Source organism: Rhinoderma darwinii, chromosome 12 (genome assembly GCF_050947455.1).
Source record: "Rhinoderma darwinii isolate aRhiDar2 chromosome 12, aRhiDar2.hap1, whole genome shotgun sequence".
In the NCBI taxonomy this organism is placed as follows: domain Eukaryota; kingdom Metazoa; phylum Chordata; class Amphibia; order Anura; family Rhinodermatidae; genus Rhinoderma; species Rhinoderma darwinii.
Window position 1 is genome coordinate 36,893,285 of NC_134698.1, and position 21,193 is coordinate 36,914,477.

General features: G+C 40.6%; 1 protein-coding gene across 2 annotated transcripts in view; it reads right to left on the minus strand.

Moving 5' to 3' along the window:
• Positions 1 to 21,193, minus strand: part of VPS39 (VPS39 subunit of HOPS complex) — a 449,085-nt gene that overhangs the window by 35,461 nt on the left and 392,431 nt on the right. For both annotated transcript variants that reach the window (XM_075844598.1, XM_075844597.1), the window contains one exon: positions 9,898 to 10,032. In XM_075844598.1, the coding sequence (XP_075700713.1) occupies positions 9,898 to 10,032 (135 nt within the window). The remainder of the gene's footprint in view (positions 1 to 9,897; positions 10,033 to 21,193) is intronic.

Here is a 21,193-nt window from a genome sequence, read left to right on the forward strand (position 1 = left end):
AGTTTCGTTGCCTCTTCCTCCCCGCTAGGACAGTGACCATAGAGCCTGAAGAGATTCTCTCAACCAATGTATCATCATTTTAGGCTACGAGCTCATCTCTTCCCCTCTGTCGAGGCCAATGTAGCGTTCATCATTTCCCTTCTCGCTGGCAAGTACCCTGGCATGGGCGAATCCCATCTTGGAATGACAGGGACCTTTCTTGGACCTAGCTTTATTCCTACAGACTTTTTGTACAGTGTTCGAGGAGCCGGGTCGAACATCCTCTTCAGCGTTCCACTCTGCTAACCCTCAAGCAAGGAGGGTCCACAGTAGGAGAGTATGCACCTAGAGTTGGTTGGAGAGGCAACCCTAGGTGGGATTACGCGAAGCGTCAAAGTCTCTCCCAAATGATCCATTCCTGTGACCCTCATCTCTGGTGAGACATCACACTACTCCTTTGCCTATATAGACTTTTGAACAGCTGCAAATCTGATTCAGCAGGATCTAATGGATCGCCTACATCTACCCACAGTTCTTCTGGAGAGACCCCTGGCTCTTGCCTCTGTGAATGGTCTAGCATTGCCGGATCCAATTGTGTCACTCACTCAACCACTGACACTAAAATTCGGAGTTCTTCACTCAGAACAGATAGTCTTCCTTGTATTGCCTAAATCTATTAATCCTATTCTGTAGACCTGCCATGACTTCATCTACTCGCTTCGGTTCTCGGCTGGAGTTCTGGAGAAGTCCTCCAATGGGGGTCCAAATGCCTAAACCGCTGCCTGCCTCAGGTTTCTCCGGTTTTGCCTCCACCTCCTCAGTCACTCTCTGATCTACCCTCACACTATGTCAGTTTTGTGAACGTCTTCAGAAAAAAGGAGGCAGAGACTCTTCCTCCTCATCGCAGCTACGATTCCCCTGTTGAGTTACTTCCTGACGCCTGACCACCCCTTGGGCGAGTCTATCCCCTCGCCCTGCCGGAGACCCTAGAAATGTCCGCCTATGTTAAAGAAAACTTTGAGAGAGGGTTCACCCGGAAGTCTTCCTTCCCGGCCGGAGCCGGATTCTTCTTTGTGTAAAAGAAGGATGGATCTCTTCGTCTATGTATCGATTACGGGTACATCCTGCCACATCTCGCCCCATCCGAGCTAAAGCCTCTGCCATTGTCAGGACTATCTCAGGTACCCTTGTGCTATGAACTCCTTGTATAAACTATTGCATTGACTGTGACTTAGCCAGCTGCCTCTCTGCTACGGCGGAGCGGCCTACTGGGTCCACATACCCCTAGATTGTGACAATTTGCACACCCATCTTTTTGTACCATGGGACATGGCTATTTTGTAAATCAAGGTTTTGTGCAAAATATCTGCGCTCCAGTATTGTATAATCTTTGGCTTCTTCACTAGCCCCATATGAAGCACACCACCCTCCACTGCATCTATGGGGTCTGCCTGTGGGTTCTAGCAAATGATGGCGAGTTTTTGGATGAAAAACTGTTAGTCACGGCCATTATTTTGCATCAATGCATTCAGAGTCTCATAACTTTAATTTTTAATGTTACTATTGTGGGGTAAAAATCTCATGACTGTTTTTTGTTTTTTTTAAAGAAAATTACAAAGTCAAAAGTACAAGTTGGGGTTTACCTAGGTAATAGTGACCACCACATAATATATTTTCATTTATCCTTTAATAAGATTTATAGTAGAGGAGCTACAAAAAAAACTAAACATCAGAAAGGACATTTTTCATCGGCTAAGGGATGACCTTAATAGTATAAACTGGAACAATGTCCTCAAAAATAAAAATGCAGAAACTTAATTGAAAATTTTTAAAAGCCTTTTTGAATAGGTCGAGGGACATTATGGGAATTGATGTGGTTACATAAAAATGCAAGTGAAAAATAAATAACAAAAACAAAGTGTTCAAACCAGTAAAGCAAGACAGTAGTGACGAGGCATTAAATAATTATAAAGAAAAAATAACTACAAAATATTTTTCAACTACATAAATATTAACCCCTTCCTCTTTGGCCACTTTTGACCTTCCTGACAGAGCCTCATTTTTCAAGTCTGACATGTTTCACTTTATGTGGTAATAACTCCGGAATGCTTTTACTTATCCAAGCGATTCTGAGATTGTTTTCTCGTGACACATTGGACTTTAAGTTACTGGCAAAATTTGCTCGATATGTTCAGTATTTAATTGTGAAAAACACCAAAATTTTGCGAAAAATTGCAAAAATTAGCATTTTTCTCAATTTAAATGTATCTGCTTGTAAGACAGGCAGTTATAACACACAAAATTGTTCCTAATTAACACCCCCCCCCATATGTCTACTTTAGATTGGCATCATTTTTTGAACATCCTTTTATTTTTCTAGGACGTTACAAGGCTTTAAACTTTAGCAGCAATTTCTCAAATTTCAAAAGGCTATTTTTACAGGGGCCAGTTCACTTGTGAAGTGGCTTTGAGGGCCTTATATATTAGAAACCCCCAAAAAGTCAACCCATTTTAAAAACTTCACCCCTCAAAGTATTCAAAACAGCATTTAGAAAATTTCTTAACCCTTTAGGCATTTCACAGGATTTAAAGCAAAGTAGAGGTGAAATGTACAAATTTCATATTTTTTTGCAGAAATAAATATTTAATACAATTTTTTTTAGAACACAGAAGGTTTTACCAGAGAAATGCAACTCAATATTCATTGCCCAGGTTCTGCAGTATTTGGAAATATCCCACATGTGGCCGTAGCGTGCTACTGGACTGAAGCACCGGCCTCAGAAGCAAAGGAGTACCTAGATGATTTTGGGGCCTTATTTTTATTAGAATATATTTTAGGCACCATGTCAGGTTTGAAGGGCTCTTGTGGTGCCAAAACAGTGAAAATCCCCCAAAAGTGACCCCATTTGGGAAACTACAAACCTCAAGGAAATTATCTATGGGTATAGTGAGCATTTTTACCGCACAGGTTTTTTACAGAAATTATTGGAAGTAGGCTGTGAAAATTAAAACCTACATTTTTTCAAAGAAAATGTGGGTTTAGTGATTTTTTTTCTCATTTCCACAAGGACTAAAGGAGAAAAAGCACCACAAAATCTGTAAAGCAATTTCTCCCGAGTAAAACAATACCCCACATGTGGTATTAAACGGATGTTTGGACAAACGGCAGGGCTTAGGAGGTAAAGTGCGCTAATTGGCTTTTGGAGCTCAAATTTAGCAGGAATGGTTTGCGGAGGCCATGTCACATTTACAAAGCCCATGAGGGGACAACACAGTGGAAACCCCCCACAAGTGACCCCATTTTGGAAACTACACCCATTGACGAAATTATCTAGGGGAATAGGTAGCGTTTTGACCCCACAGGTTTTTCACAGAAATTATTGGAAATAGGCCCTGAAAATGACAATCAAAATTTTTTCAAAGAAAATGTAGGTTTAGCTAATTTTTTCTCATTTCCGCAAGGACTGAAGGAGAAAAAGCACTGTAAAATTTGTAAAGCAATTTCTCCCGAGTAAAACAATACCCCACATGTGGTAATAAACGAATGTTTGGACATACGGCAGGGCTTAGAATGGAAAGAGCGCTATTTGGCTTTTGGAGACTACATTTAGCAGGAATGGTTTGCGGAGGCCAGGTCACATTTGCAGAGCCCCTGAGGGGACAAAACAATGAAAACGCCCAAAAAGTGACTCCATTTAGGAAACTACACGTCTTGAGGAATTAATCTAGGGGTGTAGTAAGCATTTTGACTCCACAGATGTTTCATAGAATTTATTAGAATTGGGCAGTAAAAATAAAAACAATCCTTTTTATTCAATAAGATGTAGCTTTAGCGCAAAATTTTTCATTTTCTCAACAAATAAAGGAAAAAAAGAACCCAACATTTGTGGTCATAAACTGCTGTTTGGGCACACGGCAGGCCTCAGAAGGGAAGATGCACCATTTGGAGTGCAGATGTTGCTGGATTGGTTTCTGGGCGCCTGTGGGCCCAAAACAGTGGAAACCCCCCAGAAGTGACCCAATTTTGGAAACTACACCCCTCAATGCATTCACCTAGGGGTGTAGTGAGCATTTTAACCCTGCAGATGTTTTGTAGAAATTAGTGTGCACTCTATGTTGCAGAGTGAAAATGGGATTTTTTCCATAGATATGCCAATATGTGAAATAATAAAAAGAAACCCCTGAGAAGTGACCCCATTATGGAAACTGCACCCCTCAAGGCATTTATTAAGGAGTGTAGTGAGCATTTTCACCCCACAGGTCTTTTCCATAAATGATTGCACTGCGGATGGTGCAAATTAAAAATGTATATTTTTCCCTAGATATGCCATTTCAGTGACAAATATGTCATGCCCAGCTTATGCCACTGGAGACACACACCCCAAAAATTGTTAAAAGGGTTCTCCCGGGTATGACGATGCCATATATGTGGAAGGAAACTGCTGTTTGGGCACATTGTAGGGTTCAGAGTGGAGGGAGCGCCATTTGCCTTTTGGAGGGTGGATTTTGCTTGGTAGTAGATTTGTTTGATTATTGCTGGTGTTTCCATTTATAATGTGGGGGTACATGTAAGCCGGGCGGAGTATATAACGGGCATAGTCAGGTGGTATAATAATGGGGTAAAAAAAACAATAAAATGATCCATAGATGTGTGTTACGCTGTGACACAATCCTTTCTGCACAGGCCGGTATCGCACTGATATATGGCGTCCTTTCTTATCCCCTTTTGGTCCATACTCCGCACCTTTGCTGTTTGGGGTATTTTGCTTGGAAAGTGTTGTCCTGGTATAATACGGGCACCATCGCTTCCAGCAGATATGTTTGGGCCCCCCCTTCCTGGTTCCGTAATTTTAGGTCCTTGATAAATCGCCTCTTGAAACAGAAGAAATGTTCCCCTCGGGCCGGCACAACTGCATATTTTTTATTTCCTGACTTATTGGAGCCTTAACTAATTTTATTTTTTCATAGACGTAGTGGTATGAGGGCTTTTTTTTTGCGGGATGAGCTGTAGTTATTATTGGTACAATTTTGGGGTACATGCGACATTTTGATCACCTTTTATCCTACTTTTTCGGGGGCCAGGTAAACAAAAAACCACAATTGCCATAGTTGTTTTAGTTTTTTTTATACAGCGTTCACCATGCATTATAAACTACATGTTCACGTTATTCTGCGGGTCAGTATGATTACGGCGATACCCAATTTATAGAACTTTTTTATGTTTTACAACTTTTTGCACAATAAAATTACTTTTGGAAAAAGAATGTATTTTTTCTGTCGCCAAGTTGTGAGAACCAGAACTTTTTAATTTGTCAACGGAGCTGTATGAGGGCTTGTTTTTTGCGAGACAAGCTATAGTTTTTATAGGTACCATTTTTGGATACGTGCGACTTTTTGATCACTTTTTATTCCAATATTTGTAGGGCAAAGTGACCAAAAAACAGAAACTCTGGTATAGTTTTTTTAAGTTTTTTTTTTATGCTGTTCACCGCGTGCAATAAATAATATCATATTTTGATACCTCAGGTTGTTACGGTCGCGGCGATACCAAATACGTATGGTTTATTATCTTTTTTCAATAATAAAGGACTCGATAAGGGAAAAAGGGCGATTGTGTTATATTTTATTACTTGAAACTTTTATTGTTTTCAAACTTATTTTTTTCACTTTTTTTTACACTTTTTTATACTTTTTTTTCAAGTCCCACTAGGGGACTTGAAGTTCCAACTGTCTGATGTTTTTTTTCTAATACATTGCACTACCTACGTAGTGCAATGTATTAGATCTGTCAGTTATTCACTGACAGCAAGCCGATTAGGCTTCGCCTCCCGCCGGGCATAATCGGCTTCCGTAATGGCAGAGCAGGAGGCTATTGTGTTTCCTATTGCCATAGCAGCAGTCGCCAGTTCTGATTGCCTGTCAGGGCTGGCGATCTGCTAGTAACCGCTACGATGCAGCAATCGCTTTCGATTGCTGCATCGAAGGGGTTAATGGCAGGGGTCGGAGCTAGCTCCGGTTCCTGCCATTACAGGTGGATGTCAGCTGTAACATACTTTATCTGCATGGGGGGGCTTTATCTACGGGAGGTTCTATCTACAGGGGGGCTATATGTGGAGCACTCACTATATACAGGGGTGGGCTATATCTACAGGGGGGCTATATACAGGGGTGGGCTATCTGTGGAGCAATATATACAGGGGTGGGCTATATGTGGAGCACTATGTACAGGAGTGGGCTATAGATACAGGGGGCTAGCTATATACAGGGGTGGGCTATCTGTGGAGCACTATTGGGGGAGCTATATGTGGGACACTATCTACAGGGGGCTCTATGGCAGGAACTATCTACAGGGGGCACGGTGTGTGAGTGGGACACAGTGTATGGTGCTATTATAATTAGAGGTGCAGTGTATGGCGCTATTATATTTAGGGGCGTAGTGTGTGGTATAATGAGAACTTTATCTTTGTTTATAGGTGTAGAAATGTTTGAAAAGTGAGACGCTGAAGACATCTGAGCGGCAAACTGCAGAAATGGGCTGTGACTGGGAGAAGTCATCATAGAGGTCTGGACCGGATGGAGAAAAAGAGCTCGGATCTGAGACGTCACTGGTGAGTCACTTAATGTAAATGTTTATTCTGCCTCTAATCAGTACTGTAGTCACCGTATGATCTGCAGCGAGATTTTGGGTGGTATGATTATAATATGATTTCTTTTTTTTGTGAAGCAGCAACTCCCAGCATATCCTTACCATTGTTCGGGCCATGCTGGGAGCTGAAAACAATTTAGTGCAAACCTATTTGGCAGGGTTTGCACTAAATTGAGCTGTATTTGTGCTGGTGTTGTATATATGTACTGAGCTTGGTTCTGTAGGAGAGAAAAAAAGACAGCACGGTGCCACATAGTGCAAAATAAACGCTGGTAACAACTAGGCATGTACAAGGTAGCGAAGGCAATGGCTCACCTTGTAGGTTTGTGCTATACACAAGCACAATGCTGGGAAAGAGTTTTAAACAGCTGCAGCCAGGTCCAATCCGGTAAACCGTGAAGGTTACCGCAATAAATGAGAACAATTAAAATAATCGAAAACAATATACATTTTGATGTGTAGGAGGACCTAAAGAGAGGCGCTGCTGTTAGTGAAGATAATGATGATGACGAGTAGTTAGCCAATAAATAACTAGTATTAATGGGGAAAAGCAGGCAATGCGTTTCAACGTTGGACTAACGTCTTCATCAGGCCAATAGCAGTAAAACACAATAACAGCTCTATTTTATTGCATTGCCGTCCTACTATTTGTAATTTAATGTGTCACTGTGACGTCATGGGTGAGCTTTGACCTCATGGTTTTTGCGCCCCTTTTCTGTGTTTGTATGTTTAAACCTCTATAAATAGAGGTGTTATTGTGTTTTACTGCTATTGGCCTGATGAAAACGTTAGTCCAACGTTGAAATGCGTTGCCTGCTTATCTCCATTAAAACTAGTTATTTATTTGCTAACTACTCGTCATCATCATTATCTTCACTAACAGCAGCGCCTCTCTTTAGATCCTTCAACACATCAAAATGTGTATTGTTTTTAGTTTATTTTAATTGTTCTGAGCTTGGTTCTGGTACTTTATAGATGTACTGAGCTTGGTTCTGGGGCTGTATTTATTTACTGAGCTTTGTTCTGGAGCTGTATTTATGTACTGAGCTTTGTTCTGGTGCTGTATATATGTAATGATCTTTGTTATGGAACTGTATTTATGTACTGAGCTTGGTTCTGGTACTGTATATATGTAATGAGCTGGATTCTGGTGCTGTATATATGTAATGAGTTTGGTTCTGGTGTTGTGTATATAACTATATTGCTTGTAAAATGTACAAATGTTTTTATGCTCGAGTTACATAAAAAAATGTGGAAAAGAAATGACACGTCATTGATTGGTAGAGAAAACAAACATGGCGAGGGGGAAGGAGATGCCCCGGGTGCTGGAGAACCTAGCTACGCCTCTGGCTTAGAGTACAATTTCAGTATTTGCAGATGATAAGAAGGACATTGCACCCGCTGAAGTTCGGCTAAGGAGGGCGACAAAGGTAACAAGGGGATTGCAGTACCAAGGAAGGTTATCAAACATGGGGTTATTCAGTTTTGAAAATAGATGGCTTAGGAGCGATCTAATAACAATGTACAAATATATGAACGAACAGTACAGAGATGTTTTTAATGTTCTTATTACACCTAACCAGTACCATAAAAAGGGGGCATACTCCAAATTTAGAGGAAAGAAGGTTTCCTCATAATCATAGATGGGGATTCTATACTGTAAAAGTAGAGAGATTTTGGAACTCTTGCCAAGCGATGTTGTGCTGGTTGGTACATTAAGAAAGAACTGCCCATATTAATACAAGTTATAGGCACTAGATTCTGTAGATAGGACGTTGATCCATGGATTTAATTTGATTGCCATATTTGGAGCCAGGGAGGAATTTTTCCTCTAATAAGGCAATTGGCATCTGCCTCAAAGGGGTTTTTGCCCTCCTCTGGATCAACACATGGTAGGATTTTTTTTATCTGACCACACTAGAATATAAGACTAGGCTGTCCTCTTTTTTTTTTTTTTAGCATGTCTGTGGACCTTTTTAATTGTTTGTCAATCATATGATATTCATTAATAAAGATTTGTTATACTTTTTTATATTTTTGATACGCAGAAATCTTTGTTGCATTTCTCTTCTTTGTTTATATATGGTAGGATTATAGGACTTGATGGACCTGTGTCTTTTTTCACCCTTATCATCTATGTAACTATGTATAAATGACATGTTGACTTTATTCTGCGGGTCGATACGATTACGGTGATATCAAATTTATATTTTTTTAATGAATTACTACTTTTGCAACATAAAAACACTTTTTTTTTCTACAAACATTCATGTTTTAGCGTTTCCATAATCTGAGAGCCATGACGTTTCTATTTTTTAGTCGACAAAGCTGTGTTACAGGGTTTGTTTTCTGCGGGCCAAGCTGTAGTTTTTATTGGTATTATTTTGGGGTACATACAACTTTTTGATCAGTTTTTATTCCATTTTTTTTTAGAGGCAAGATGACAAAAAAGAAGCAATCCTGCCTTGAGTTTTTATTTTATTTTTTACAGCGTTTACCATGCGGGATAAAAAAAATTATTTTTTTATAGTTCAGGTCATTACGAATGCGTCACTACCAATTATGTATATTTTTTCTAATTATAAAGGACTTGATGAGGAAAAAGGTGATTTTTGTTTTTATTAGTTGAAACTTGTATTCATTATTTTATTTTAATTTTTTTAGTCCCAATTGGGGACTTGAAGGCCTGATTTTTGGATCCCTTGTACTTATGTAGTGCAGTGTATTTTAATTTTACCACTGACAGGTAGCTTTAGGCCATATTTCTGGCAGGTCCTAATGGCAGAGAAGGAGGCCATTGTTAGGCTTCCTGATTGCCATAGTTGCCATCGGCACCCCGCGATTGCTTGCAGGAGGCGGATAGGGTACAGATGGAGACCCCTCCTACAGTCAACCACTTAGATGCCACAGTCGCTATTGACCGCGGCATCTAAGGTGTTTAATGGCTAGGCTTGGAGGTAACTTAGATCTTGGCTGTTTCAGCGGAATGTCGGCTGTATATTACAGCCGCACCAGCTGCTGGTGGCGCGGACACAGCTCTTGTGCCCACTTCATTTTATGGACGTAACTGTACGCCAATTTGCGGGAAGGCACCACTAAATAGACGTACACTCACATCCAAATGCCGCGAGGGGTTAAAATTTCCTGCTTAAAATAAGATTTATTGTATCTTCAGTTCGGGGCACTTTGTGAAGATATGTGCATGTATAAGCACCATTTATGAACTATTCACTACTTAAACAATTAAAAAAAAGAAACGTTTGAGGACTTACTCTCAAGAGCTCGGCATGCAGAAGGTTCTTCAAAACTTGATTAAATCTCTTCTTTTGAGCATTCTCCTCCAGTACTTTCTCCAGAAAGATTTGGATCTCTCGAATCTGTGTGTTAGCTGGTAACAAATCTATGACCTGTGGATAGTCAAAATGTCTGAAATAAATATGTACAATTGGCAATTTTTAAAATTAAGATAAAACAAATACCACACTGATGCTTGATTTAATAAATGTTACGATAAAAATTACTGAATGATAACTTGCAGCAATAAGTTACAATTGGGTTCGTTATGAGTGCATCTCTAAACAGCCATATTTGTGGCCAGTGTGTCAAATTATTGTATTCTCGCAGATGGAAAAGGCTATAGACCGGAACATGGACTAAGAAGTATACAAAATCTTTACTTTATTGACTAGAAGTTATGTGCCATAGATACGCATCACGTGCTTAAGGCTAAACAATGGAGATGGGTTTGTGAGCAGAAATTAGTGCCGTGGCCCAGGTTCCACTCTCCTGAGTAATTAGCTGTCGGGTGAACGCTGTGGTTTAGGAAAAGGTCTTGTTGGTCTGAGAGACTGAGTATCTATATATACGGCGGAGGATGGAGCCATAAGTTGCGCATGTCGGCTGTATGTTAGATGCCGCGGTCAATAACAACAAATGCATCCAACGTTAGAATATACTAGGTGGCTGATCCATACTTGAAGGAACCAGAGAAAGTTGAGTTATTTGCTATTATAAAATACACAGGAGAGACATTCATCTAATATCTACATGTATTTGAATACAAATGTCTGGAGAGACATTAATTTAAAGTTCAGTTCACGACTGTAGATTTCGTCTGCAATTACGGACCCATTAATTTCTATGGCGGACAGACACCTTCCCGTATATTTCTATGTCCTATTTTTTGCTTTTATACGGACCGTGCTTCCATACTTTATATGGGAGCACGGAGCGCAAATGCGAGTGGCTGTCCGCGGCTGTCAGCCGTGCCTGTAATCACGGACCGTGATTACGTGCACGGTCATGTGCATGGGCCTTACTTTTCATAGACAGATACCTTGCAGAATTCTGGGAAAGCGGAGTTGCCTTTTATTGTGCTAGTTACTAGAGAAACATTTATCGAACATTTGACACTTATTCATAAAAGCGTATATGGACATCCTTGTAGGAATTTTTGGAAACCATAATTGTCATTGGTTAATCCATATTTGCAGAAACCAGGGAAAGCCGAGTTATCTGCTTTTGTGATACACATCAATATCACATTTGTGATACACATCATTCATCTATTACCTGGTTATAGAAGTGTATATTAATAACTTCATAGTAATTTAGAAAAGCGGAGTTATCCACGGTTGTGATATATATATATGGGAGAATTATTTGTCCAATATTTATTACTTGCCTATGGAAGTGTATACATATAAGCGGAGTTAAATCCTACTGTGCTATATATTGGTGAGCTATCTATCCAACTATTCCAACATATCACAATATTATCATGCACCCGTGCATAGAAGTATAGAAAGAAAACCTTGCAGAAAATTAAAACCGCTGAGTTTCCTGTTAGTGTGTTAAATATTAAATCAATGTAAAAGATCGATAAATACATGTATAGTGGTGGAGCAGTAAAGCTTAAGTATCTGTAGAAGTGTATGGGAATACTGTTGCAGGAGTCTGCTGTTGAGCTTTATTGAGGAAAATATAATCTGTTGTAAAAAAGACAGATACTGCTATTAGTAGCTGAATACCAGAATTCGCACCTCTCTATCTTATATTGTACGACCTTAACCAGCTACAATATGTGTTGAAATAATATTCTTCCTCTTTTCTTTGTATCCATATTACTGCTCTTTTACTGGTCATCCAATTACTACGCTCATTTATGATGACTAGGGAATGAAGCAATATAGTCACCCCTACTAATGGTAAAAAAATCTAATTCACCTTTACCAGCTAAATGTTTGACCAGTATGAAGGAGAACTTTATAAAAAAAAAAGCTGAGTAAGTTGATACTAAGGAATCAGATACTAAAAAAATTGCCCTCTAGATACAAAGGGGAGGGATGCCTCGGCATCGGGGGTAGTTTGGGTGATGAATCACTGCCTATTTTAGCCATGTGCCTAGGTGAATCTATGAAGCATACCTAACTTTTCAAGTGACTTTTCAGAATAAGCTGCCATATTTATGAACATGAGGACTATAGTTCTGAACATGAACATGAGAATTAGTTCTTTGAGGTATTCAAACGAGAATCATTTTCAACTACGTTGGTAAAAAAATCGAATGACACTTTAAAAAACACATGCAAGCTACAATGGTGTTAACTCCTTCCCAAAATGAGCTGGATATGCCAGAATTAAGAGAAGTCCACTGGCACATTAGCATGATGGCCAGATGTGAGGAGTGTGAATCATGCTGCGAACCTTGTATTTTGTTTAGTTTCGCAGGGTTTCAGGATTGTTTATTTGGGATTCGGGGAATGCAGATGAGTCTTCAGTTGTCTATAGCTAAAACTTTACATTATTATGAGAATCACTTCATGGAATGTTAAAGGTCTTAGATCACCCCAAAAACGCATGATGGTTCTGCGACATTTAAAATGCCTTAAGACAGACATTGCGCTTTTGAAGGAAATGCATCTAGTAGAGGAAGACTTAATACTTATGAAAAGACTATGGGTGGGACAAATATGTGGCTCCGGAGCGCAGGAGGGCTCATCTTGCTGCATAGAAATCTACCCTACACAGTGACTAAAATAGAAACGGACACAGAGGGTCGCTGGATTAATTTGCATATATTTGGTGCAGCAGTATTTTCTATATTTTCTGTCTGATCGCCTCCATATAGAAAATACAAGCTCTTGACCCAGATGACCCCTATAATATGGACTGATACGACTTCAGTAAATTCATTGTATTTTGACGTAGATTCAATATTGATAATCCTGTTATTCTTTTTCTTTTCCCTTTTTTTCATTGAGAAGTGTTTTATGTCACATATTGTTGTTTTTTCTGAAATGACCCTATCTGTGGTCTCTTTTGCAATTATCTTGCTGTGGGATACATATGTGATGTGTAATAATATCCATATTCGTATGCCTATAAATTTTGCACATTACCGTTATCTTTAAGAAGTGACCTCGTTAATCACTAATAATATTCACTTTATGAGGTCTATTATAACCAATATTGTATTAAGTTACTCACATTCATAATTCACTATATATATTTTTTCATCCTAGTCATTGGGTTATACACAATATATACTTCGGGGTATTTCCCCCCCCCCTTCTTTTGAATGTCATTATTCACATAACATTCATGCACCAAAACACACTTTTTTTTACTAATATACACAATACCCAGCATTGGCCACTATTTTGGTTGGTCGCCTGGGATATCTGAAATGGGTGAGGCTTGCTATGTCATTAGTGGATTAAGATGTTACCTGTGGCTTTTTCTGTCCCACCTGTCCAATGTGGTGCGCACTCCACGTGCACGTGACCGGGTGTGTCGCCGGCCGCGTTCCCGCCTCCCATAGTGCACTGTGCATGTCCGGTATTCCTGGTACGCGTCAGGAACCCGGATGTGCGCTACGGCGCCGGAGGCTGGTAGCGGGGCATGCCTCACTTCGGGTTGCGTCTATGGATATGCGCCACGATCCTATGATCGCTGAACAACAACAGAAAACACCTGGGTTTGTACTATTTAAGGCAAAGACTGCAACAGGACACTATACACCCCCTGAGGAAGCAGACATCGTGAAACGCGCGTTGGGGTTCTATACAAGGCATACAGGCTTCCATGACCATTGACATGGGTAAGGTTCCATCCACTGTCCTCTGCTATCTATGCTTTCCCTAATACTTTTCCCAGGACTATTATGTCAATCATTTGTTGGGTTTGTACATGAGGGGTTAGCCACCTATATGATAATATACGACCCATTTCATATATCCTCAGTGTAAGGATTGCAGTGCAACATCTTATTGCTATATATACATGGATAGTCTGTTTCCTTGTATCATGTAACATTATAGAGTCTATTTCATTGTGTACCTTTTTAAATGTTTGTCCTATTTTTTGTAATTAACTCCTTAACGCCGAAGGACGGATATATCCGTCCTCAGCAGCTGCTAGTTCGCGCAGGAGGACGGATATATCCGTCCTGTGATGGCGCAGGTACTGTCACTGTACCCCACGCGATCAGCGGCAGGAGCACGGCTGTTATACACAGCCTGGCTCCTGCTGCAACTGCCGGAATCGAAGCGCGCTTCGATTCCGGCAGTTTAACCCATTAAATGCCGCTGTCAATAGTGACAGCGGCATCTAATGTGTTTGACAGAGGGAGGGAGCTCCCTCTGTCACCCGATCGGCACCCCCGCAAACAAATCGCGGGTCGCCGTCGGGTTTCCATGACAGCCGGGGGTCTAACAAAGACCCCCAGGTCTGTCTTCCGCAACTGCCTGTTAGGCGATGCCGGAGGCATGACCTAACAGGTTGCCTGTCAGTTTTACACTGACAGGCAATAATGCTTCGGTATACTAAGTATACCAAAGCATTATATATGCGATCGGCACATCGCATAGTGTAGTCCCCTGGTGGATCAGTTAAATCAGTTCAATCAGTTAAATAAAGTTTGTAGAAAAAAAAAAATAATAATTACAGTTAAAATCAAATAAAACTACTTTTTTTGCCCAAAAAGTGGTTTTATTCAGTAAAAGTGTCAAAACAAATAACACATACACATGTATGGTATCCCCGCGATCGTAACAACTTGACCAATAAAATGAACACATTAATTAAACTGCCGGATGAACGGCGTCCAAAAAAAACGCAAAAAACAATGGAAAAATTCTCTCTTTTCTCCCATTCCCCCCATAAAAAATAAAATAAAAGTTAATCTAGAAGTCCTATGTACCCCAAAATAGTACTAATAAAAACTACACATTGGCCCGCAAAAATCAAGCCCACATACGGACACATCGACGGAAAAATAAAAAAATGACGGCTCTTGGAACGCGGCGATGCAAAAACAAGTAATTTTTTTCTAAAAGGGTTTTTATTGTGCAAACGTAGGAAAACATATACAACCTTTACATATTTGTTATCCCCGTAATCGTGCCGACCCATAGAATAAAGTTAACATGTTATTTATGCTGCATAGTAAACGTGAAAATCAATGCTGGAATAACTGCTTATTTTCAATTCTCTCCTAAAATAAAGTTAATAAAAGTTAATCAATATATTGTAAGCATCTAAAAATTGTACAATTACAAAATACAACTCGTCCCGCAAAAAACAAGCCCTTATATGGCTATGTCGACGGAATAAAAAAAAAGTTACGACTCTTGGAATGCGACCATGAAAAAACAAAAAATAATCCTTGGTCATTAACGTGCAAAATGGCCTGGTCATTAAGGGGTTAATGCAAATTTGTTATATTATATATATATGGCTTTGTACTCCGCTTTCTCTCTGTATAGATGTCCTTATATTTTTGTCTAAACCATTAAGGGATCTCCCTACTGTTTTTGATCTGATAGATTCATTTAGTGCGCAATCCGACTTCAAGGTGAATGTCAGTAAATGTGAAATTCTGGATCTCTCGGGACGAACTTTTAGCAGATAAATGGTCCTCCCTAAACATTCCTGTGACAATTGCCAAGTCGTCTATTACGTACTTGGGAATTCAGATCGGGCATACCCCCTTTATACATTAAACTACCCACCACTGCTTCACAAAATTACCACTGAACTAGTGAGATGGAAACACCTTCCACTATCTTTTATGGGCAAATGTCAATTACTTAAAATGATTCGTTTCCCCAAGTTATTGTACACAATGCAGACCATCCCACTCCTGCTTAAACACAAAGATGTTCTTAAAGGGAATGTGTTGCCAGCAAAACATGTTTTTTTTTTTTTGTTAAACAATTAGTGTATAGGTGATTAAACATTGTTCTAATTTTTTTTTTTTTTCACGAGTCAGGAAATATTATAAATTGGATTCAATTGGATTCTAATTTATAATATTTCCCATTGCTGGTCACTAGATGGAGCCATTCCCAAAATTGCAGCATTGCATGTGGTAAAGCAACCACATTGCTTTATGCTGCAAAATTGGGTAAAAAGCCCTCGCTCTAGTGAGCTCTCAGCATCCCCCCTCCTTTATCCTGGCTAGTGCCGGGATAAACGAGGGGATTGAACGGTCTAACCTCCTACACTGTGTGTCGCCATTTTTTGAGCTAACACACAGTGTAGTAGGTTTACATACAGTAGTAAACACACACAAACACGAACATACATAGAAATCTCTTACCTGCTCCTGCCGCCGCGGCTCCCTCCGGCCCGTCCGCTCCGTCTGCTGCCGCTGGTCCAAGTGCACAAGTCCGGAAGCCGCGACCGGAAGTAGTAATCTTACTGTCCGGCCGCGACTTCCGGTCCACAGGAAAATGGCGCCGGACGGCGCGCATTTCAAATTGGACTGTGTGGGAGCGGCGCATGCGCCGTTCCCACACAGACGGCGTACATTGAAGTGGATGGAACGGGCCCCGTTCGCAGTCCCTATGGGACTGGAGCTGCCGTATTCCATGTCTGTATGTGTCGTTAATCGACACATACAGAAATGGAAAAAAAAATGGCAGCCCCCATAGGGAAGAAAAAGTGTAAAAATAAGAAAAAGTAACACACAAACACACAAATTAATCCAAACGTTTTTAATAAAGCACTAACATCTTTAACATATTAAAAAAAAAATTGTGGTAACACTGATCCTTTAAAATTAGCTTTTTCTAATTTCAAGTGGTCTGAGAAACGCCCTAGGATAGCGCTCAAAAAATGTATGCTACCAAATGCATTAGGAGGACTTAATGTACCAGACCTCCGAAGCTATAATTTGGCTAGTTTGTTTCGCCATTGTATGGATTGGATACAGCAATCTAGCTATTTTTCAAATTATACACTGGAAGCGGGAATGGTACAACCTTTCCACTTATCATCATTACTACATAAAACCCAGAGCGTATTACCGAAAATGTTAAACAAAGGGTGTTGTTTAGGGATACTATAATGACGTTGAAAATTGTTAGATCATCACTTAAAATGCCATATTACATGTCCAAATATATGTTTCTATGGGGACATCCAAAATTTCCTCAGGGTAGGACTAATGTACACTTCCATAAATGGCTCTCTAAGGGAATCACTGCAGTCTATTGTTTCACACGTCCGACAGGAGATACCTGTCCTTTACAGAACATACATCCACCTTGGATATTCTAACATCTCACTATCTGGCATATTGTCAGTTGATGTCCTTCTTGAAATATCCACTTTGGGACGTTCAATCAGAATGTGTAGAGAACATATTAGATCAGTTGATGGTAAACAACACTACGAAAGTCTCATTCTCTTATATAGAACAGTGTAAAAGAAAACATTGCTAAGTCTACGTCATCTACTATGTTCAAAATATGGTGTAAAAATATTCAAGACTCGGAACGGTCACTAAGATATGGGACGGTTGGGATAAGGTCGAAAAAGGTGTTATTTGTGAACATTGGAGGAAAACACTTTTTTTTTCTTCCAAAATGTTTTTATTGCAATTTTCACAATAAACAACTCTTTTACAGTTGAGCAAACACAACAAAGCGATAAGACAATTGTTTCACTATGTAGGAACGATGTTATAGCAGAATATGTTGCCGATCTTGTGTACAAAGTTCAAGTATATACAGGCGTCTACTAAGTCATTAAATAGGTATTTAACATCGCCACTATCCGTACGATAATTCATATAGTAAAGAAAACAGTAAAATAACATCAAGTCAAGTATCAAACAGTAATTTGAATAATTATAAGTAGGAGTTCCTAGGAGGAACTCCGAGCCAGCCATGCTCACCACGTTCCCCAAGACATTGCCACCCAGCGAAGACTGTGTACCTTATTCCCTCGTGGTATGTATAGGTAAAAATGCCCCAAAGTGCTTTAGTGTGAATCCTGCGGTTCCGCCTATCCAGTGCCGCACCTGCCATGATGCGAGGTGAGCCGATAGCCTCAGGCGGCGCCACCTAGCCGAAAATGGGGGGGGTGGCATTTTGAGCCAGGGACGGACTGGACCGGGGGAGGGGACATGCCTTATTTTACTTACCTGGCGTGCTGCATGATGGGCATGTCTGTAAGAACACTCCTCCGCTCTGACGCTGTACGCAGCATGCGCCACCAGAGAGGAGCAGGTCTGCAGGAGGAGCGGTCGAGAAGAGGAGTGACTAGACGCACGAGGTGAGCGGTGGCCTGTATTAACAACTGAGCGCCACTTACAGCGCTCATGCTCCTGCCTTCACTAATTTAAAAGGGATTGGTCGGCCGAAGCGGGGGGACCGGGACGCGGGAGTATTCTGCAAGGCAGGTCTGGGCATTTTACTGACAGCCAAGGGCTCTATGGGGGGGGGGGGATAATCTACCCCATAGAGGCCTCACATCACTATAATAGAAGGATAGCGGGATACGGGGGGGGGGGGGGGTGTGACATACTGCAGAGGGCTCTATAGGGGGGAATTATTTAGAGAAGTCAGTCGGATGCTCAGACCCCCCTAACCTTCCAGTATAGTAACTATTGAGGGCTCCATGGGGGGAATTATTCCCCGTCTAGGGCCCTCTGCTGTCATTACCCGAAGTAAGGATGCCAGGTTATATATTCTGATGTTAGAGAAAGCCATCCCTTCTCCGAGTTTAGGTTGTTGTAACAATTTGTATGCTATCCTTGGCCTCCCCCCACATACAAGTACGGTATAGGAAGTTGATAAGATTTTCGTCCCCAGGAGTGAGATAAATTGGGAGTGTATGAAATAGATATAAAGGTCTGGGTAATTTCATTTTTAGTAAGTATGCTCTTCCCAGGTATGAAAGGGCCAAAGATACCCAAACTTTCAGTGTCACCTCCAAAGTTTGCATGTATGGACGGATATTAAGTTTATATGGATCCGACGTTTGCTGTCTAAACAGATATGCAGACTACCATAAAGGTTGTGACGGTCCCCTAAGCAAAAGTGCCTCAGTTTTATCAATCTTGAGAGTGTAGCCCGAAAGGCTTCCAATGGTAGTCAGGTCTGCCAATATATTAGGTATGGCTTGTTTGGGATTGGAGATCATCAACAGTAGGTCATCCACAAATGCTGCTAATATGAGTTCTAAACTTTTCCCTTTGAGACATCATTGAATCAGGCATATCTTTATTTATACTTACCTGTATATTCATGCATGTTGAGCCGTGCACTTACGCCAGGGGGAGTGGCTGGGCTATCTTGCGGTCCACGCATCTGCATCTCGGTGGGCGTGGTTTTGCAACGTTAGACGCCGTTGACCCCCGCCCTCCTCGATGACACAGGACCGGAAGTGTGCCGATAGCCATCTTTATACCTGCCATATGACGCCAATACAGGCAAATACATGGACTGGATAAGACTGCCCTCACTCCGCCTGATTGGGTGAATTGAATTTAAATGGAGGCTTCCATTGGAGAGATGCCACCCCCGGACGAAGGCATTTCGCCGAAACGCGCGTCGGGTCTGACGTCTCTCTCCGTGCAGAGCGAGCCACATGGGAATGTTACTTTTTTACATGCATCCTGTTCATGCAAGTCCACTTATATGTTTTGTCACATCATATTGATCATCCCGCCAGGTGATCAGGTGTACATTTGTACCTGTGGTAAATGTGCTGTCCTTACATTCAGGGATTATTTGAATCACAGGATATATGCATTTTGTATTTTACTTCTACCTCCTTTTTGTATACATCATATCCACGCTTTCTAACGTTGTTTATACATGCTCCCTGCATTGAGGGACGTCTTGTTCATGCTTTGCATGATTCATCTTTTAATCATTGTGTATTTTGAATAAAGGTTGTATTTTTTCTAAAGAAATTAATGTGTGTTAATTGTACCCCATATTCTGTAGGTTTTCATGCTCAACGTTAGGGTCAATGCACCAAGATATACTTGGTTTGTACACGTTCTTGTCTTTCTACGGTTTATGACAAAAAGTCTACATGTATGTAAAAGACTTTCCTGAATGTAACAATAGGTTTTAATTTGAGTTCTACCCAGTCTTTTTTTATGCCCTTAAAGGCTGGGGAGATCTGTAAATGAAGCAATAAAGGCTCTAGCGACAAATTAAAAGGTAGGGGGGAGAGTGGGCATCCCCGTCGTGCCCCTCTAAACATCTTGCCATCTTATCGAACGCTTTCTCAGCGTCTAGACTTATGAGCACAGTTACCGGGCTAATGCCGCACGAATATTCTCTATGCAATGCCTTCCCTGAGTGAAGCCTGTCTGTGTTGGACTGAGTATTTGTGGTAAAATGAGCTGTAATCTGTTGGCTAAAATTTTAGATAAGAATTTAGAATTGTTGTTCAGCAGGGTCTATAAGACTGAGGGTTAATCATATCTTTATTGGGTTTTGGCAAGAGAATAGTTCTGGAGTCCGTAAAGTAGTCTGACAGAACGGTCTGTGTATAAGCGGAGTTATATAGGTTAAAGTCTGAATTATTTCTGGAGTCCGCATTTTATAAAATTCAGCCAAGAAGCCATCCGGCCCTGGCGGTTTACCACTTACAGATGCTTTAATTACGTCACGGACTTCCTCCTCTTGCATAACAGAATCTAACATATTTTGTTGTTCCTCTGTTAGGGTGGGCACTTGTAAAGTGTGAAGGAAGGATCTAATTTTTAAAGGGTCCGCTGGAGCAGCTCGATATAAATCTTCAAAGTAGTCCTGGAAGATTTGCGCTATTTTGTCAGAGTCTGAGGTTAAGCTCTCTGTGTGAGGACGACGCAGTGTCAGGATGGGTTTGTATGGCTTCTTTTCCTTCGCCATAGTGGCTAGGAAGGATCCTACCCTATTTCCCCATCTATAGAATCTGTTCTGTGTGGGTTTTTCCTGCCATTGTGCTTTCGTTTGTACAAAAGTATTTAGAAGGTGTTTAGCTGTTAAGTATATTTGTTGAGTTTGGGGGGTTAGGTCCTTAGCATATATTAATTGGGCTGACAGTAAAGAAGTATGTAGTTTGTTGAATTGTTCACGTTGTAATTTTTTTCCTATGTGCCATGTAGCCCATTATGTGACCTCGCATTACGACTTTTGTGGTTGCCCAAAGCAAGGGTGTGTCTCCTAGGTGTTCCATATTATCATCCAGGTAGTTATTCTATTGTATCCTTAAATGACGAGTGTTGCGAAAAAAATGTTTTTTATATCAATTTGCTTTTAGTGTTTTATTTAAAAA